At 44.0% G+C, this 21,285-nt stretch overlaps 2 protein-coding genes across 2 annotated transcripts; both read left to right on the forward strand.

Moving 5' to 3' along the window:
* Window positions 1-568: 568 nt before the first annotated feature.
* On the forward strand, window positions 569-11,007 carry apool (apolipoprotein O-like). The gene is made up of 11 exons (XM_070963475.1): window positions 569-614; window positions 1,328-1,426; window positions 1,516-1,641; window positions 2,187-2,241; window positions 2,992-3,090; window positions 6,452-6,543; window positions 6,635-6,751; window positions 7,330-7,435; window positions 7,551-7,832; window positions 8,616-8,756; window positions 10,394-11,007. The coding sequence occupies exons 1-11, from the start codon at window positions 603-605 to the stop codon at window positions 10,480-10,482; spliced, it is 1,218 nt and encodes a 405-aa protein (XP_070819576.1). The 5' UTR covers window positions 569-602; the 3' UTR covers window positions 10,483-11,007.
* A 6,098-nt stretch (window positions 11,008-17,105) lies between these two features.
* LOC139331440 (type-2 angiotensin II receptor-like) lies at window positions 17,106-19,159 on the forward strand. The gene is made up of 2 exons (XM_070962908.1): window positions 17,106-17,243; window positions 17,717-19,159. Exon 2 carries the CDS (start codon window positions 17,783-17,785, stop codon window positions 19,040-19,042), a length of 1,260 nt encoding a protein of 419 aa, XP_070819009.1. The 5' UTR covers window positions 17,106-17,243; window positions 17,717-17,782; the 3' UTR covers window positions 19,043-19,159.
* Window positions 19,160-21,285: the final 2,126 nt, after the last annotated feature.

The raw sequence follows: 21,285 nt of genomic DNA on the forward strand, positions 1-21,285 counted from the left end.
TTAGTTTGTGATAAGAGTCATTTAGGGAGATGCAAAATGTCCCAACATAAACTAAAATAATAAAGATCTTGAATGTAGATTTTTACACAGACTGTTTCTCCAAGATGTGACCACAAAAATAGGTTATAATACCATATTCACCTTTGTTAATACTGTACTGACACTGTGCCAAATTCCTAACAAATTTACAATTACTCAAATGACTAAAAACATCAGAGTTTGAGTGGTGCAGACCCAGAGCTTTTGGAGCCCATTGGGGTCTCGGCTGCCATGCCTTGCCCCTAATAAACTACTGCACTCATCAACAATTGCTTTGCATGTCGAACTGCAGTAAGAGATTAATTGTTTTAAAATGAGTTTTAAAATATCCACAAAACGAAATGTTTTATTTTACATTCTAATTACACACACAAACAAATTTACCAAACAACAGTCCTTATCGACTCTAGGCAGCTTGAGAACATGGTGTGAACATACCTGCTGAATGAGATCACCAGGCCGCTGCAGGTGCCTCCTCAGTCCATTAGGTGGCAGTAGCACACCGCGGTTTGGACCGCTCCAAGCTGCGACTCAGAGACCAGAGAAGAAGGAGGAGCGCTGTCATGGCGGCCAAGGTGAATGCTTGACATTTCTCGTTCGGCAAAGTTTTCTGTGTTTGAAGTGTATATTTTCACTGAACGCGCAGACGTAGTGTCAACGTTAGCTTCCCCAGAGCCGCTCATGTAAACCCGAACAGACTGTCACTTTACAGGATTTTAACGCGGCGCTGCGTGACAATAGCTTTGTGACTATTAGCCTTGTTGAATGAGACAATGCTAACCAGACAGCGCCTTGCTACGTTAGCTGACAGCAGCCTGAGCGCTACTCCCACTAATAATACTCTCCAGAACAAATTTTACCAGCTGATAAATCTCCATGTTTTTCAGTGCTGGCTTCGTTAGCCAATACAGACTGTATTGACACATTTTACAATCATATGAGCACAATAAGAGGCAGCTTCACGCTTAACGTTAGTTAGCTTAGTTTGAGGAGGTTGGAAGTTACCCCAGTATCCAGTTAGCGTAGTTATAAATGTTGTATTGTAAATAACAGTACTGTTGCTGTCAAGTGCAATTCTGCAGTATGAATAGTTTAACTTTTGATGCTTTGATAACATTATTGCATACTTATGCACTTTTATTTAAGTAAAATTGTGACTGCAGGATACATTTACATATGGAAAGCGTCTCTTTCACCACTGGTACGCATGAGTCATCTAACAGTGATTAGTGTCTCTGTCTTTTGCCTACACCACTAAAGATTGCAGTGTACTTCTACTGTGTCCTAGGTGGTGATGGTGGCCGTCCCGACGGTGCTGAGCATAGCCTCCATCCGTGTGTATACGGTGAAGGAAGCGCCCACTGAAGGGCAGGTTGCTCGAGAAAAGGTATGGCCGTCCCAGGACGTCAGCAGATCCGAACGCATTGCCATTCACTGAATGTCATAATGACATGCTGACCCTGCCTCTGTTCCCAGCTGAACATCTACACGCCACTGCCACAGTCTGCCCAGGCTCAGTTTGTTCCAGAGAGGCCAGGTGTCATTCAGAGTGGCCTGACCGCAGCGAGAGAGAGCATACTGCCTGTTTACCTGGCTGTAAAGGTATTAAGATTTTGCTCTGTGTATCTGCAGTGGTACATCAGAGTAGATCAAGTTCACACATACCAGCTGCTCCAGAATGAAGTCAGACATGTCTCTCACATCCTGTGTAACACTTTAAACTGAAAAACACCAACCCTTTGACGTATGTATGTAAGTGTTATATCAGTGGAACATGAACTAAACAACATCGAAGAGGTCTTATCTTGCACCTGCGGTGTTAGTTTTCCAACCCTGATTTTTGTGCCTCTTGTTTGCGGTTACAGAGCACAATCCCACATGCTGCAAGTGCTCAGTGCAGGTACGAGTTTGCAAACAGCAAAGTTCAGGAGTTAGACAGGAAACGGTGCTCACGCTATTAACGCCGCAGCTGTAAGGCGTGCTGCAAGGAGATTTGACAGTTTGATGCTGTTGGAAGATGGGGAAAAAAAACGCTTTACACTGACTCAGATGTATCAGTTTCAGTATTGCCTAAATAGTTGAGATAGTTGTGTTCTTGCTGGCCTGTTGTAGGGGTTAAGTTCAGCTTTGTCCTTTGTTTCCGGTAGGGTGCCTGTTTCTCTGTGAAAAGGGGAAGTGTTAATCTATACCATGCAGGAGAGGGTGAGTCCACAGTAGGTACTTCAAGGTGTATACGTGTATATGTGTGTGTGTGTGTGTGTGTGTGTGTGTGTGTGTGTGTGTGTGTGTGTGTGTGTGTGTGTGTGTGTGTGTGTAATATTCCTCCCTGAAACTTGGGGAAAAATCCCTTCCGTTACTTACAGTGTATCATTACCAGCACAGGTTGTTTGTACATAACAAACTCTCCGTGCTTTAAACTTAATAATAGTAATAATAAACTGGATTCATATAGAACCTTTCATACAACAAATTCTTTTGCTTTACAACAAAAACTACTTTCACCAAGTGCTTCACATAAAAAAGACTGATGAATGAACATGAACACATGGATAGAAGAATTGATGGAAAATAAATCCCACTCAATAATAATAAAAAAGTTAAATATAGAGTACATAGAATGTGTAAAATCAAGTGCCACCTAAACACTAAACATGTTTCTAAGCTGTCTATTTGTGGCCAATTGAAATGACTTCCGTGTGTTGATGCTACAGTATGTAAGCTGCACCCTAAAGTAGCACTCTCTGGCAGTTGTGCTGCTCACGTTAAATGTGTAAGAAAAGCATGATTGCATCATAGTATCCATTAATGATACCGCTGAACACAATATTACTGTTATGACTGTTGCCATTACTGTCACCACTCTTACTGTTAGCAAATAATGTCACTGTGTTGGCAGTTCACAGTTGAGAAAGTGAAATGAGTATTTGTCATCATGTTGTCTGTGTTTCCCAGATATGTTCTATTACTTGAAAGATCCTCCTCCGGAGTTTCTACCCAGATTTGGTACCATCACCATGGCTGGCCTGCTTGGCATGTTCTTGGCACGGAAAGGTAACCTGACCCCGGTCACTTATAGACACAAACACTTTCGGCCTGCTGGGAACAATTATTTCATCATCTGTTAACCTCAGCAGTACATTTTCAGCAGTGGAAAGTTATTGTGTATAAACTGTGTTTCCAACCATTGTTTTTCCATTTCACAAAATCAAATCCAGTTTATCAAATGCACCAGTATTCAGTGTAGGGCTGGGCGATATGGCTGAAAACTCCATTCTATTGCGATATAAGTGTTTTATATCGGTTGGTATCGATAATTATTGAAATTTTTTGTGACCTATTTAAAATAAGGACCGGGAGAAAAATACATTCAATTTAAACATTTTTATTTTAAATTGAACCTTCCTCTGATTATAATCCCCTCAGCTATCAAGTCAGAAAGGGAAATGTCAACACAACCATGGAAAACACAGAGAAACCTGAGAACTTTTTTCTGCAGGTTTAGTGCAGGAAGTTCACAAGCTGATTCACCCTCTGCTGAATAAAATGTTTTCAGATATGTGCAGTGTTTTGGAAACATAGCAGAAACTGAGGTAGACTTGACTGAACTATAAAACCAGCCTAGACATATGAGCAACTTCAGTCACTCTTCTTACTCTAAACCTACATGAACTATTCAATTATATTTTTATTGCAAGTGTGTTTTTAAAAAAAACACCCAAAAACTAAGAGATGTTTATAACCTGGCTTCTCCTCAGTGCTCAGTGAAGCATGTCTTTAGCGATATGATATGCCGCTGCCTCCGTTATGTCTTCGTGCCTTTCAGATGATTTGTCATCAGGCACTGAAGCAGATACCTCTGCATGGTGGTCTGCTGCTTGTACGGTGGTGCTGCGGTTGGCGGACGTTGGCGAATACGGCTGCGCTCCAAAGAGTGAGCGCAGCTAAGGTGGTTAAACAAGTTTGTGGTGTTACCGGTCTTGGTGGGGACGACGGTCTTCCATAAGTCACAGACCACATTGGTCTGACTACGGTCCGACTTATAAAATCCAAAAAACTGCCATACTGGCGAGCTGACTTTCCCTGTTTTATCGACAATTTCTTCGCTCGCTGCAGCGCTTTCTATTTCTCATCTCACTCCTCGCGAAGCATCAAACACGAGACAACGAGATGGTGCAACCGAACTTGATACTGTTACATGATTGGCGTGTTAGCGTGTCTCTCTCACTGATTAGCGATTACTCCCTACGTTGCTCAGTTACCTGAGAGCGAGTGCCTTTGTTCATGCAACCAACCTTGCTGCGCAACTTCAGGTTTCTTCCAACTAAGAAAAAAAATTATCGAATGTTTTATCGAACGCATTTTTTATTGATATTGATGACGCGTCTATCGCGAGACATATCGCTATCGTTTTTATCGCCCAGCCCTAATTCAGTGTCATCTTAACACAAACAGCCAACCTGAGCAAAGTAAAAGTAAACAGACAGACAAAGCCTTTGATGCTGGATGCTGTATACACAGTGAGGTTGACACTCAAGGAGTGTGTAGATTCAGCTCTCTGCCCCTTCATATGGAGAACATCTGTAATGATCAAAGGACTTAGGTCGCTTTCACACCAGAGCTGTTTGGTTCGCTTTAAACGGACCAGAGTTCGTTTCCTCGGATAGTCCGCTTTGTTTGGGCAGGTGTGAAAGCTCATCCGAACTCTGGTGCGGACCAAACAAGCGAACTCTGGTCCACCTGAAAACGTGGGTCTCATTTCGCTTGCAAGTGAACCCTGGTTCAGTTCGTATGCAGTGTGAAAGCTCACCTGACCAAACACAGGACCAAATGTACGTAGTGACGATATACGCAGTGCATACGCAGTTATAGGTTTACTAAAATCATGTATTCTGTGCTAAAATGCAACGTATCTCATCTGTATTTATAATATAGCTTGATTCTGCATCTCTATTTACAGCTCATTAGTCTTTATGTGAATGTTTACTGTTGCTATGGCAACAAGTGACCACTGACATTAGCAGTTGCTAGCTAGCTTAGCTCAATTGTCAGAACAACAATAACCCATGAATTCACAATTTGGCATATTTAACAACCCGTAGTCTGTCAACAGTCTCCTCAGTCTTCTCCTCCGGTGCCACCTCAGACACTGTGAAATGCTCCATGCCTCGCTGCCTTACCAGGCGGTCTTATTGCACCACTTGCCAAGCCATGTGCATTTGAAACATAAAGAGAAACACCATCCCCAAAACAGCCAACTTCACACTTCCATGTTTACTGTTGTTTTTCCGGGCCGGGAGGGAGGGATTTCCCCTCCTACTTTGTCCAATCGACGAGCGCCCCTTTCAACCACGTGATGCTGCTCAGAAAGTTCGGTGCGCTTCAGTGTGAAAGCAGAACCGAAACAAGTGATAAATGCAACAATGTTGCGACTTTCAGCTCCCCAATTGAACCGAGTCTGCTTGGTCAGGTGTGAAAACGACCTTAGTTTCCTTTTCTTGGAAACCATCTGATATTTCTAAGTTTTTTTCTCCACAGGATATTTAAACAGTCAGTCTGTAGTATTTAGATGTACGTGTCAGCATTATGGTCATTTGAAAACAGTACAAAGACAATATATTTAATGTTCTACCACATCAGCTTCATTGATTTTTGTAAGTATGTCCTGATTCTGACCGGGAAAGATGTGGAATCCTCCAAAAACAGCTGTTTGGAACATTCCACAGGTAAACAGCTTCAGTGGTAACAGGTGAGAGTAACCTTCTATTGAGGTTTTAGATTCAAAGGTCATATTTCATGACATCATCAGCCTAAAAAATGCTCAACCAAAACCCTCAGTTTGAATAAGTTGTTGTCTTTGAAAGACTAAACTCCAGTGAATATGGATTTAAAGAGAATACTTCATCAGATGAAAACATGATTGGGATTTTGGAAGTCATTAAGGGCTTTACAACGTTCTGGATTTATTTGAAATTGGCATTTGGCACAAGTTAGAAACAATCAGACGCAGCCACAACTGGAATCTAATTCTGCAAATGGTTCAATACTAATAATACTAGTCTTATAGTAGCAGAGGGAGAAAAGCTGCACAGCACTGGGATGTCGATTTAGACTTCAGTCATCAACGTTATGAATTAGGCTTCGACCCAGACCCAGACCCAGCCTACTTAAGTTGTAAACATCTTGCTGCTAAAACCGCAAAGTTACAACAACAACACGTACAACAATAAAGAACAAGTGGAGAAAAGTTTCCGTGCGAGTTTTTTCAGCACTCTTTGCTTTTGTCTTCTCTCTGTGGGGGAGTCAGTTTCATGACATTTACACATTAATATTAAATTAATTCACTCCTAATACAGACACCTGCTCACTAAACCAAGACAATGAACGCCATTCTTCATTGTCGACTTTATTTTAGGCTCTCGTTTCAAGAGGTTAGCCGTTCCACTGGGCCTGATGAGTGCAGGGGCCTCAGTGTGCTACCCGGCCCAGGCGGTGGCTGTGTTAAAGGTAACGCTGCTTTTTTTCCAACGCTCGTGTCTCTGACAAACCTCATTATTTTCAAAGTTTAACTCCCTTCTTTGTCTTTCTTCTCCCATAGGTGACAGGGAAGAAGGTGTATGCTGCAGGGCAGTGGAGCAGAGCTGCAGTGTCGTCACTGCTCACCCCAAAGCCTCAGGAGGCTGTCACCAAAGAGACCGCTGCTCCACAGCCAGAGGTGAACAGCCATCTTCAGTTAGTGAACAGATTTATTAGCATCCTTATATGTGTCAGTAACCAGCTAGACTTACTGAAATTACTGTAAACCAAAACTCTCTTTCCGCTGAATAATTTCCCCTCTACACTCAAACAACTCCTCCTGCCTCTCAATAGGTTATACTCTGTTTCCTTCCCTTGCCCTTTGCCCTTTAATGATGACTCATGTTGTGGTTACTGTGCTGTTTGGGCGTCTTATGTAGCCGCCTGGAGATTTTTTTCATTTAGAAATTAAAGCACACGTTGCTGTTAAACTTACTGTAATGTCAGCCAAATGCCTGCAATGTAAAATATTAATTCAAGTGATTACGTTTTTTTTTGTCTCCAGTGTAATAAATCTAACCTATTAGAACTGAAATGACCAAGGAAACTGTAAAACCAGTGCTTAAGATTAAATGTGTTACGTCTGTCACTGACAAGTACAGTTTTAGTGGAATGAATAAAAAGGTGAAATTCATCATAATCGTTTTATATAGAATAGTGAGTGCAAGTCTTTGTTGAACAGATTTGAATCTTTTTTTTTTATCCATGTGTTGTTAGGCAGCTACAGTGCCAAAGCCGGAGTCCGCAGCAGCTGAGGAGGAAACATCATCAGTAACACTCGCAGAGATATCCCCCAACCAGACCCCCACAGAGACCAACACAGGTGTTCAAGATATCGATCTCTGTCTGCTTCTGTCTCCGTCTGCCTCTCTTTTGTTTCAATCACACGAAGGCTTCTGCTCATGGTTTTCTGTATTCCCTCTCCTGTCAAAATCCAGTGGCTCATTCAGTGCCGGCAGAGACAACGACCTCCACAACGTCTGAGGAAATACCTGCACCTGCTGAAGGTGAGGAGCCCTCAAACACTAAACGAGCAGCAGAGGATGTCAGTACTGACGCCAGCCCAGTCGAGTCCACGCCGAGGTTAGAACAGGAGACACTAGAGGCTGCACCAGTGGAGGCTGCACCAGTGGAGTCTGCACCAGTGGACGCTGCACCAGTGGAGGCTGTTCCTTCCACTGAAGAACCACCTGCTCCGAAGGCGTCAGATGAGCGAGCAGGTATCGTACATATTGTGCCCCATGCCCCACGTAGAAGAGCAGAATGCTATCTGATAACCTGCTTCTTTTGAATACCACTGTTCATACAGAAGTGGTTTCATTGGTACCGAAGGAGCTACTTATGTGAGGAAAAAGGTGAAAATGAAAGACAGCCCCACTAAATGAAGCTGAAGTGATCCAGTAAATGTAAATAAGAGATAAGATATACCTTTATTAGTCCCACAGAGGAGAAATTTCAGGACTGTACAGTGATTTGTTATAAACTGACAAATAAGGACTTTCTAAACATTACTACTGTAGGAGCTCGGTCTGATACTAAGCTACCGATGTGTTTTGACTCCCAGGAGTGACCTGGCTGACGCGCTGCCGACACCTCACCGTATGCTGTGTTGTTTTAATGAAGAGTCTGCGTGCTGAATAATGCAGTTTCTTTATTTTCCTAGTGCACAGTGAATACATATTCCGAGTATTTCACATAAATATACAGCAATCATACGGTACCTCTGTCCACGCTTGCCGCCACAGTGGTCAAAAACCATATGCCCTTCCGGGATCAAACACACCCGACAAAGTGACGTGACCCACCTAAATACCTGTGCTCTTGGCAACAGGACAGCGACACCCAATGACGCGTAAGAGAAAATACACCTGGTGACCGTGGTAAATTTTGACCCTGAATCTGGCTCTAACAACTACTATTAGTAATATTAGCTTGAGGTCACAATAGCGTTCATAACACAACATTTCATGCTGACCCTGCGTTGTGTTGTGACCTCTCCACAGTGCCCGCTGTTGAATCAGCTGAGCCTGAACCTGCTCCTCAACCTGAGTTAGCTGACGCACCACCAGTGGCCGCTGTGGAGGAGACACCGACCCCGACGCTCACACCGCCACCTCAGCAGCCTGCAGCAGAAAACAGCAAAGGTACTGAGGACAGCAGCTGCACTCACTCCACTGCTCTGGTTTGTGAGCAGGGCATTGACTCACACACACACACACACACACACACACACACACACACACACACACACACACACACACACACACACACACACACACACACACACACACACACACACACACACACACACACACCGCACGTCTTCTGAGAATGAGCTGAATTCCAAGGCGGCTGCATGTGTTGGGTGTTGTTCTTGTTTTTACCATGGTTCAATTATCTAGAATTTCAACAAGCAGAGGTTTGATCATGCTGTTGTCAGTTTCCGCTGAAATTGGTTTTGTGTCACAAGCCGGCTCTGAAATACATGAAAAACCAATCGAGCACGGCACAACAATATAGAAACAGCTGCAGTGCAGTCACTTTCATTCCTCGTCAAAAGACCTCGTTTACATCAGGTGTTAAGATGACACCTTACAGGTAGACTGGCTCGCGTTGTGTTCAGTTCGTAGGTCAGTGTGAACGCATTCTGTACAACTTACTGGCCCCCGCACACAGCAGAGCATTGAGACAGATATTTCCTCTTAGCTAACATGTATTCATGACAATGTATTATCAACAACTCACAGAGTCTGGAGCTGCTGCCACCTCAAATTACTCACACAGGTTTTGCTCTGGAGGACAGCGACTCAATATCAATGAGGATAAGGAGAATGCACTAAAGTACCAGGTGTAAATGCAAAGGCAAGATCAGTAATCCAGATAACATATGCAGACACAGGTCCCACATTAATACCAGGTGTAAACGGGGTGTCCGTGTCATCCAGTCTGAGAGCAGTGCAGCTCTTACATCTCATCTTTTAGTGAAACACACCATACTTGGACTTTGGAGAACCTGTAAACATGTAGGACTCCAGCAAAGAATAATATCCTCCACATAAACCACAAGAGGGATCTGATGTAATCCTGCCAGAGTCAACATTTGATTATATGCTGCCTGAAAACTTGCAGTCATGCATTGGACCCACCGTTTGGAGCAGTCTAGACAGCCTTTACCTAACTGCAAAGATAATGTGAAGATTCAGTGAGGCCATATTGCGTAACTATGTACTCTCCAATGGAAAAATAATAACGGGATCTGTCTGCTCCGAATAGACTCAGTCTCATAGGAAAATAAATTTCCTGTTGTACCTTACTGCAGATGTCATCTGAATGTATACTCCCAGGACAAGGAAGCATCCAGATGCATTTCTGAATATTTATAGTGGGTAATGGGTTGAATCTGTTTTGTACAATGTAGAAAAATAGAGAAAAGTCTATCAATCCATTTGATTGATCAATTCATCGCTCTCCTGATCCGCTTGAGTGGATTTCCACATCTTGTTTTTTTCCCACAAGACAAATTTCTCATGAAATTGGTTCATAAAATGAATCTTATCTGATCTGGCGAAGGCTGCACCTACACACAAGACCCAGCACATCCTGACGGCGTGGAATTCAGATGAATTCAGGTTGCTTCATTTTTTGGGTTTGGCATTGTTTTTTCTGCTGATGCTTGTAGTGTCAGTCTGGGTAAGCGGACCAGCTGAATCATTAAGGTTTAACGAGCAGTGTTTCTGTGCTGTGACTGAGATTTTGTTGCATTTCCCTTGCTGCCCTCCAGGTGGCTCCAGTTTCAAGCCAGACCCTGCGATGATGGACTTCGGCCAGTCCAGCCCCGAGGATGAAGACCTGTACAGCACACGCAGTTGAGATCCGACAGCCAGCTGCAGGAGAAACCCCATCCCCACACTGCCATCCCATGTGTCATTCAGATGATGCAGCACTCGGTGTCATTATGCGGTGTAAATAGGCCATTCTGCAAGCAAGCAGAGTTAGAAAGTCTCTCATCAACGTTTCCATTCTCATTTCTTCAGCCCACATCTTTTATTTTTCCGCAGAAAAGGTCCAAGCGTATTTGCATCGCGGCGGCACTGCAGAAGGACAAAAACCCATAAAAAAATGCACCCACAACTATTTTTTCAACTCTTTTAATTCACAGATGGCAGATTGTGAAAGTTTCTCTCTGTATGTGTCATGTCGTGCTGCAGCTTTCACCGTCGTGAATGCATGGTGCTTTTATTTATTGTAATTTAGCCCATTGCGTTGGTAAGTTCAAAGTACTGCACATGTGCTGGTAATGGCTCCAAGATGGACTAGTGCTGCTCCATTTTGTCACATCAAACATTGTCGTCAGATGTCGAGACTCAAAAATAAATATATATTTTTCACAGTGTCATGTTGTCGTGTCTGGTCAAATTCTGAATACTTGCTTGTCAGTAGCAGTTAGTTGTGTTCTTTATTGTCATGCACAACACGCTCAGCACATACAGACTTACAAAATAGCACAATTTTACTGGTGCAGCATTTGTCACATTCAGCCGTATAATACTGCAAGTAAAACTTTGTCTTCTGTCCCAAAACACAACTTTCTTAAAATCATCCAACCAACAAAAACTGTCATCAGACGTGAAGGACGTTTTACTAAACAGTCCTTCTTAAATCATCACATAATGAGCCGCTAAACACGACAGAGAGTCCATATTCAGTCCGACCTCAATCCCATGAGCCCTCTCCTTTTGAAGCTAATGGTAACCACTGCTGTGCACACAGTGAAATTCTGCTTGACAAAAGGCTATTCACTGTCGCAACATAATGTGTTTGTAATGTGTAATTTAGGTTTGCGCCAAACATCAACAAACCATCTTTCCCTCCACAGCAGGAACAATGTGTGCTCAGCATCAGGGATGTTACGCTGTGACCTGTTTCATAAATGTGAAAAGAAAGGAATCACACAAAGAATTCACCTCACAAGTCCACATCCTTCAAAAGTCCCAATTAAAATACAGACTGACCATCTGGCATACCGGGCATTTTCCCGGTGGGCCGACACTTGGCCACCTTTTTTTTTAAATTTTAAAGATTGGTCTGACCGGCCTATAATACCAGAAAATACCAAAATAAAAAAAAAGTCAGCGCAAGAGTTTGTTCATAACCACCGACCGGCCCTTGACAAGCGCTGGTCTGGGGGCCATAGGTTATTTTCTTCACTGACACGTGACGACCAATCATATCATCAAACACTTCCCCTTTTGCGTCGGTAATGTAATCTGTTAGGATCTTCGAAAATTGAGAGAAAACGAAAAGATGGTGCAGAGAAACTGCAAGACAAGAAGAAGTTGGCACTTCAAGCCAACGCTGCCAAATGCGCAAAAATTTCTGATATGTTTGCCACGGCAGGGCCTTCATCAGCTCCCGTGGCCGATGACAGTGGTGCTGTTGGCGACATTGAACAGGGACCTGCAGTAAAACCTGCAGTAAGCTGGACTGCTTCCAGAACACTTGTCATGAGGAAAGCAACCCAGCCCCTTAGTAAATCTGACAATGATAAAACGTCAACAATATATTTCTGGCTAATGTTCTATGGCCAGGTTAGTTTGTATTCTAGTTAGTTTGTAATACCTGTATACGCAGGTATTTATAAGACATTGTGTATGTAGCCCTCTCCCTCATTCATGTGTCATCATCCCTCTTAAGTTTTCAGTTTCTAAGCAGCTATTTTTATCTTGAAGACTGACCAATATTTAAATCTCTCTCTTTTTCTCTCTCAAACATACATACAGAGTTCAAAGTTCATTCAGGAGTTCAGCTACATTCATCCTTTGGGACTGGGTCACATCACAATTTATTGAGTACTACTCTTGGAAGACTTAGCATCTGATCCATCTTTTCTCATCTCTACTCTTTCTTTTTTCTTCCTCCCTGAAACACACAGGTACACCCAATAGGATGAATTCTGCTTAAAGACTCATTACTGTGATGGAGTGGTGGAGTGTACTTTTTTGTAGTGTTAATAAATTAGACTTTTTGGAAGTATTTAATGTGTCCACTCTCACTGATTCCCATTAACTCATTGCATGGCTTAAGGTACGTGGTTTTAAAGAGTTGCACAAGCCGAAAAGGTGTGCATTATCAAATGTGGTGGGCCGGTCTGGTCCAAAATGCCAGGGCCGATTTCTTGTCCCAGTCCGCCCCTGCTCTTATGCCACCATGAGGTCGGCCTGGTGGAGTGCCCAAATCAACCTCAGCTCTACTTTGGTTTTAGTGCTTATAAGCAATGTTAGCATGCTAACACATTAAACTAAGATGATAAACTGGTCAACATTGTACTTGCTGAACGTGAGCATGTTCACATGTGAGCCTGTTTGCTGATGTTAGCGTTTCGCTCAAAGCACTGCTGTGCCAATGCATCGCCTCACAGAGCTGCTAGCGCGGCTGTCGACTCTTGCTCTTGTCCCATGTTTTGTTACAGTTTACTTATTCAGTTGAGCCAAGCTATAGCAAGTCAGAAACTGACTCAAAAAATGTAAGCAAAACTACAGTTTAATTTTAGAACTGTATCCTTGGTATGTAAAGTACAACTTGTCAAACTTCTGGTAAATCTGATCCCAAGTGATGCAATGGCTGTTGTTTCCTGAAACAGGAGAACAGGACAAACGGACAAATATTAGTCATGGAAGTGATTATTATACTCGGGAAGTCTTGAGCATGTGTATTAATCCTGGGAATGTCGTATACTTTGAAGCATTTTTAGTGCCACATGTTTTTGCTTATTCCTGTGAGCACACAGTTTGTACAGAGGGACCAGGCTATCTGCTAACATCTTTATAGCCTCTTTATTGCTCCTCAGAGGAACCGGAGCTGCCTGGACCTCATAAACTCTGCATGAGGTTGGCCAGAGTCATGACCCCTGGGACTCTGTGTGTGTGTGTGTGTGTGTGTGTGTGTGTGTGTGTGTGTGTGTATAAGAGAGGAAGATGTCAGATCAATTGCACGTCAATACTTTCTCATCCCTCTTTCTGTTGTACATGGAGAAAAACACATATGGGAACCAGGCTTCCTGCGGCGTCGGAGCTGCAGTTTGTGCTGCTGGTTTGAGTCGAGGGGTTAAGGGACTCGTGGGCTGTGTGTGACTGGGCTGTTTTTCAGACGAGCGCTGCCAAATGTCCTAATAAAAAGGAAAATTCTCCAGAAACAATTCTGTGTCCTACAATCATTACCCACCAACAGCCTCAGTAAAACCGCATGGAACATACTGACTCAGTTAAACGGAACAGAGAGAGCGGGAATGCTGGAAATCTGTGCAGGCCTTTCTTCTCACATGGACATCTTGTAGCTATAAGCTGAGGGCCAGTGACAGAGGTTTCAGACCCCCTCCCCTCCTCTCAAGGGTCCCCTGCATATGGGGCCTTCTTCCATGCAGTATCCCACACATGCAGCAGCTATGATTTTGTTCTGAGAACTAACGTTGGACTGGAGTCTGTCATGTCGTCCAGAGCACTCTCAGATTTGTCCTGACCAGCAGAGAGGAAGCGGGGCTCACAGTCCTGACCTCTCACCTTTCACTCCCATGAGCTGGATTTTCCACACAGGACCTTGCGAGGGTTATGGTTTTTGGTGGTTATCTTCCCAGGGTCCAGCCAGCGAGGAGACCCCCAGCGTAAAATAAACACATAGCACATTTATCAGCAAAACATATAAACACAATAATTATGTAAGTAATTTAAGGGACTTTGTGAGCACAGTATATGTTTACTTCATTTGTGTGGGTCAGTATGTGTACATGCATGATCTTGTGTACACAGTTTCCTCGTGAGTGTAATAAACTCAGATGCTGACAGGTCACTGTTCAGCGGAAACGTACAGCACATAACACACACATACTTATTAAATAGAAATAATTGTTGTTTTGCAGACTGCTGCAAAACTTTTGGTTGCAGCAACATCCACAGAAATGTTATAATTATATATATCTGGTTAATGAGTGCAGAGGAAAGGAAGAGAAACTTGACAAACTACAGTAGCAAATACAATTAAATGTCTTTAAATCCAGAAAAAAAAAAAAAAGCTGAAAAAATAATTGGCTGGGAGATTGATGTCCAGTAAGAGTTGTGATGTAAGTTGAGGTTTGATGCTCTCTGCTCCATCGCTCTCCTTATCTCCTGCCTGTACAGACGCTGCCTGCAGCTAAATCCCTGTGTTTGGATCATCAGACAAACACACACTCCCACACATTGTCAAACTGTTAATAAATCAGCCTCTCAATTTATTCATCCAGCACCCGAGAAAAAAAAAAAAGAGGCAGATTTGAATTTGGCAGAAGAATTAACACAGGCGCGTTTTTACATGCCATGAATGCCATTAAAAGTGAAACGAATCAGCGTGTGCACTGCAGGCTGATTCAGAGGACTGTCTGAAGATAGGATGAAGTGAGATTGGCCCTCCAGATGTTGACAAAGGTCAAAGTTTGGCAGACAGGAGGCATTGTGAGATAAAAACAAATGAAAGTAAGATCAGCTGAAAAGTGGTCATCAGCTCCTTTACATAAGTAAGTCGACTCTTGATCCAGCAGCAGCATGATAGCATGCTCACAGTGATAATGCTAACATGCTGCTGAGCGCAGGAGGTATAAGGCTTACTAAGTTCACAGTCTTCTCTTACCGTGTTAGCATGCTAACATGTGCTAATAACAATTACACAAAGTACAGCTGAGGCTGGGAGTTTGCTGCTTAAGTGTTCAACATTGCTGCTAGCATAGCTAAAAGCATAAAGTATGATATCACCAAAATGCATTGAATGCATTCATAACAAGAACACACACAATGCAATGTTGTATATTAAATGACTGGATAACTATTCCTGATGCATGTGCATGCAAGCGGGACTGGTGGAGGTGTTGCGCAGTTTAATCTGTCACAGTGCATTGTGTTTTATGAACCAGGTTTGTATGGTGAACGTTAATGTGCAAGATACTGTTACTGTTACTATAAAAGTCAGATATTTCCTTCTAAAGTTTGGTGGCATTGAACCATAATGTAGCAGAAAATGGGCTCAGGCATGTCAAAATTGTGCTTAAGTAGAGTACTTTTCAGCAAATATACTTTGCTACTTTCCACCAGTGGATTACAGGCGAGCTGTGGGGAGGCAGAGACAGGTCTGTTTTTATTCTGTCATCCTGTATTTGTGTTGGCCAGCGTGACACCATAAATTTCTGTTTTTAGTTGCTGCATGTCATGACTAAGGGCCATTGGCTCGTGTGTGTGTGTGTGTGTGTGTGTGTGTGTGTGTGTGTGTGTGTGTGTGTGTGTGTGTGTGCGTGTGTGTGTGTGTGTGTGAACAACTGCGCATACCCAGCATGCCAGTGGAAGAACATAACATTATGAATTTTCCGTTTTGGAAAGCGTAACATTTTTAACATCCCGTGGAATACAGTGCATTCCTAATTTTCCAAAATCCCGCAAGAAGGTTTGGAACTCTTCATTCGCAGCCTTCCAAATCTGCTGCTCTCTGCGTCGTCTTCATCAGTCATCCTCACCGTCAGCTTTCCCACGCTATTAGAACATGTCACATCCTGATAGATACTCAATGGAACAGAGCGCGCGCACATATGTGAACACACATGTAGGCAGAGGCCGGCACATTGTGTGGACGCATGCATGTCAGGCTGTGATTAAGCACATCCAGTTGCGCAAAGTATTGAAGCACACATGAGCACACACAGGGAGAGATGCATGCTCACACCGCTGATCAAAGGAGCTGTGATGTAATCAGTCTCAGAGCTTTGTACACATCCCTCATTAACTTTCACCAGAGACTTTAATGAAAAACCACTGGAGGGAATCTCCGCTTTCTCTCCTCTTCCTCCCCATCTCTCCTTCTCATCTCCTCGTTCACTCCCTGCGGTATCTGCTCGTCCTCCTCCTCATTCGTCTTCCACACTGTGCCTCCCCCTTCTCCCTCTGCCCCAGTGGCTGGCTTGACTTCCGCTGAGACAGAGTAAATATTTCCCATGGCTTATCTGACCGCTGGCAGGACGAATATGACACAAAGTGTGAGGCTCTGCTAATTAACACACAGCCTCCGTTCCTCGGGTCAGAGGCCCCCGGTGGGGACAGTTAGGGCTTTCAAAGTTTGACACCTCAAACACTCTGCTGTCCTATTCATTATGCTCAGGTATGACACATGATTGTGTGTCCGCAGTCACCGGAGACTCAGCTATTACTGTAACACACATCTTGATTTGATTTTCTTACTTTTGGCCTTTTCTGGTAGAAACTCTTGAAGGGAGGAATGAAAAACAGACAGCAAGTTTTTTTTTCTCTCTCTCTCTCTGCAGGCTGGCTGGTGTCCAGGTACTGGCCAGCCCCTTGGTAATGATGAAGGTGTGACGTGTAAGCAACTTCCCTGTTGTGTAATCGTCAAGGGGCTCTTGGGGGCTATAAGACCCCCAACCTCATCTGGTTTCTCAGAGCCTACGGTCTGTTTTCTTCACGCACAGACACAGAGACATCATATGGTCTGGGGCACTCAGCTGTGCACATTTCTCTTAGAGGGGTCGAGGAGCAATTGTCAAGACATGGACTTCAGCCAAAAGAAGCACTGAAAAGCGCTTTGACTGGAGCTCAATCACTCAGGTAAAATGAACTCTTTGAATAGGCAGAAATCATAAAGTAAGTCTGGGTTGATTTGATAAGATCTCTGTTTCAGTATAATTTTTTTTTTAATAATGCATTCTCTATTCTCTTGGTGCACGGGACTGTAAAGTGATCAGATTCAGTTACTTTTAAGAGTCCTGTAAAAACTATTCAATCTAAAATTGACTTTTTCATCTGCATCATGAATGTTTCAAAGACTTATTTCACTCACTCGAACAAAATAGATTTTCTGAGGACTCCATTAAGCAGCCACATTATTACAGCGCTTTCATATGTATTTCATTACGGCCCAGCTTCAGGAATGGTGTAATGTATTTTTGCTGTGATTAGTTATCAAGCAGGACAGCTAATAAACAGTGCAGCCAGCTAAAGATCGCTGCGCAGGAAAAGCTGTTTTGGTCCGTAAAAGGCAGCTGAATTGTAAATGCTCTCTTGCTTTGTTTTATTTCCAGCCGACCTTGGAAAACTTAAAGGAGGGAAGTCAAATTGTGTGACGCAAGGGTACGTCCAGTTTCATAATGGAAATCCCAAATGACCTCTCCCTTTTCAACTCCACCACCTCGCCATATTCAACAATAGAGGCCTATGGGAACACCTCTCTGGCCCCCTCAGCTCTCGTCTGCACAGACTGGACTCCTGTGCCCATGACCACGATCATCCCCTCCATCTACAGCGTTATCTGTGTGCTGGGAACCATAGCCAACGCCCTGGCAGTGTGCGTGTTGGCACATGCCAACGCCTCGAGGAGAACTATTGCAAACACTTTCATGCTGAACCTGTGTGTGTCTGACCTGCTGTTCCTGCTGTGTCTGCCGCTGTGGGCCGTCTATTACTCCCAGGGCTACAGCTGGCCCTTTGGCTGGGTTGCCTGCAAAGTCTGTGGCGCGCTCCTCAGCCTCAACCTCTATGCATCTATCTTCTTCATCACAAGCATGAGCATGGATCGCTACCTGGCCATCGTGCGTCCTCTCCGCTCCCAGAGTGCTCGAAACACCAAACGCGCCCAGCTCACGTGCGTCCTGGTGTGGCTCCTGGCATGCGCCTGCTCAGCTCCTACCTTCTATCTGAGGAACACTTACGACCTGGACGCGCTGGGTATGGAGGGCTGTGCTATTATCTATCCTAGTCATACCTGGTATTTAACCCTGGCCTGGATGAAGATTGTCCTGGCCTTCCTGCTGCCGCTGCTTGTCATCTCTTGTTGCTACTACGCTATTGGCAAACATTTGATGGCTGACACAGGGCTGGTAAGAATGCACAATCTGTCACATCCCTCCAACATGCCGTCTCTTAAATCCCAGGAGAGCTGCAGTAAACCAGAGAGACCCCCAACCCTGTGTGGGAGCCCCAGCTACAGCGCAGGCAGAAACCTGGAGGGCAGGGGGCTGGAGCGGGTGTTGTGGACAGTAGCTGCTGTGGTCATGGCCTTCTTCCTCTGCTGGTTCCCCTTCCACTGTGTCACCTTCTTGGACGTGCTGAATAGCAATGGCTGGCTGGACAGCTGCTGGGTGAACTGGACCATCCAGAACCTCACCCCTCTCACCCTCTGCCTGGGCTTCTCCAACTCGGCCATCAACCCCGTGCTCTACTGCTTCATCGGAAATCATTTCCGGGGCCGTCTCGGGGGCCTCTGCAAGGGACTGTGTGCTTGTTTGAAGGCCCGTGGGGAAGAGCACAGCCAGAAGAGGGGCTCCTTCAGCACCAGGCTGAGCTCTTTCTCTCGAAAACTCAGTGACCTGAAAGACCTGGCAATTGCGGACCCCTCTGGTCCCGCTTAACTGGCCCCCTCTTTCCTTTCCCTTCACTGTTTTCACACCCCTAAGAGTGATACGTCAAGTGACTGCTGAACTGCAATAAGCATGAATGTGTGAGACAGAGCTGTTACTATAACTGACAGCAGCACTTCATGCTGCCTTACAAAGACAGAAAAAATAACTAAAGAAAAGATTACGCTAAAAAAAAAAGGTTTAAAGGATTGAAGCTGGTTAGCCAAACTGTAGAACGGATCGATAAATTCTAAATGTAATGCCTTAAATGGTGCAGGAGGCAGCTGTTCTCAGTGAAAAACCCTCTGTACACTTGGTGCTCAGCAGCAAACAGCAGACAGACACAGTTAGCAGCTAGCTGGTGAACATCAGCAGCTAAAGAGCCAGATATTTCCCTCAGGAGTCGGTGGAGACCAAAAACAGAGCTGAAAGGAGAGTGAATATTAGACTCACATGCACCGGGTGGACACGCCTCCAGATGACTGATTGTGTTGCTCCTGTTTAAGCTGCTCACAAGGGGCCATAAAAGTTCATCAATCAGTTTTTATAGCTTTAAGAGTGCAGTGAAAAGCCTTTAAAACTGAAGGGAGGCTGAATCACACACTACTGCTCAGCTAGGCTCGTGACATGTAAGCAGAACTAGATCAGCTGCTGCTGTTTTTTTTATTTCCTCATCATGGTTGGATATAGCTACTGTCTCATTTACAGCCTCTGGGATGATAAATGTAATAAACATGTTGTAGGATCAGTTGTTCAATGACATGAAACAGGTTAGAACGAGTCGGTACATTTATCTCTCCAGCTAGTTTTAATTTAAAGATGAGCTTTTTAGTTCTGTTTCATAGATTTGCAAACTGTGATGCTTTTTTGTGGTTATAGATTTCTATGGCATAATGATATTTTCTACGGTAAAGCAGTTATATTCTGCTCTCGACACTTTGAATGTGTTGCAACTGCACTTCGGCTGTGCAGAGCAGAACAGGCCAAAACATTGATGGAATACAGATGTGTAAGGATGATTATTAACCATTCATAACAACGCTATTTTCACTGTTCTCTCTGGGAGCAGGATATCATATGTGTGAGCATGTAACTTGTATCATTTGTATTGTATTATTCTTTAAAGACAGTTTAGAAAAATAAAAACGACCCTAAAAATTCTGCTTGTCTGATTGATGCAATTATCCCAAATAACTACTGTTGTTTTACCAAAAAGAGGAGTTTGTCGGGTTAATGTTAGTCAGCGCATGCACCGAGTGTGTGAAACTGATTCCATTTACCATTTTCACTTTCCTTTTCCAAATCTTAGCGTGCCCTCCAACAGCTGTGACGGAGAGCTTTTTCCCCCACCTGGGAGTGAGAGTGCTGGGATTACTGTCGGCCTGGCAGATGGGCGTTCAGTCTCCCTCTTTTTCTCCCCTCTCAAAATGCCTCTCATGGATTCGGTACATATCAAGGCCAGATATCATAATCTCATACTAATGTCCCTATGATGCATTCCAGCCCAGCCAGTTGTGTTGGTTGAGGAAGCCGCCAGCTAATCAATGATGTATCTCGGTCTGCTATTTGTGGCTAGTATAGATCTGCTGCATTCTGCATTGACCCTGGCCTGTGTGTCTGTGGGCTGAGAGCCAACAGAGTATGACGTAATTTAGCCGTGCCCTGGTGAAGGCTGTGAGATTATTATACAGAAGGTTGAATGGATAATGGCAGAAACCCTTTTGTTCCTCCATATATGGTGAAGTGTTTCTGCTTTTGTTCAGTTTCAGACTTCAAGCTAAAACAGCCTGAATGTTACAGATGAACTTGGCACCCAAAAGGAAGGAAAACTTCTTAAAACGCCTTCCAGTCCTCACTTCAGGCTACTTGCAATAAATCATTCCTCATTAATCTTTCAAAGTTTGCCACTGGGTGGCGCTAAAGGGCTGTAGAAGCAGTGAATACGATGCCACCGGCTGCTTATCCAGACAGAGCCCCAAAGTCCCACTGCTCATGATCTTTCTGAGCCGAGGGAAAGATGGCTCTGACACAGACTGATGACTCGTGTAGGCGACAGTTCTGAATGTATAAAAACAGAAATCCTCAACAAATTCCGCATTAAAGAGAGCTACCGGCTTGAAAAAACAGACTGAGTGGGACAATCATGAGGTTGGCCTTTCTGAAGGGTCCTTTGCAGGAGCACCTGGCAGTCTGAAGGACTCCATGTAGTCGTGACCATGGTGTGAATGAAGAGCATCAAATCCAAGGATAACAGA

This window comes from Chaetodon trifascialis, chromosome 5, assembly GCF_039877785.1.
Source record: "Chaetodon trifascialis isolate fChaTrf1 chromosome 5, fChaTrf1.hap1, whole genome shotgun sequence".
Lineage (NCBI taxonomy): Eukaryota > Metazoa > Chordata > Actinopteri > Chaetodontiformes > Chaetodontidae > Chaetodon > Chaetodon trifascialis.

Bases quoted from the DNA above. Each gene is read 5' to 3' on its own strand.
- apool (XM_070963475.1), top strand. The intron at 2,242-2,991 runs GTGAGTCCACAG...TGTGTTTCCCAG, and splicing joins TCTATACCATGCAGGAGAGG to ATATGTTCTATTACTTGAAA. The intron at 6,544-6,634 runs GTAACGCTGCTT...CTTCTCCCATAG, and splicing joins AGGCGGTGGCTGTGTTAAAG to GTGACAGGGAAGAAGGTGTA.
- LOC139331440 (XM_070962908.1), top strand. From the start codon at position 17,783: ATGGAAATCCCAAATGACCTCTCCCTTTTCAACTCCACCACCTCGCCA.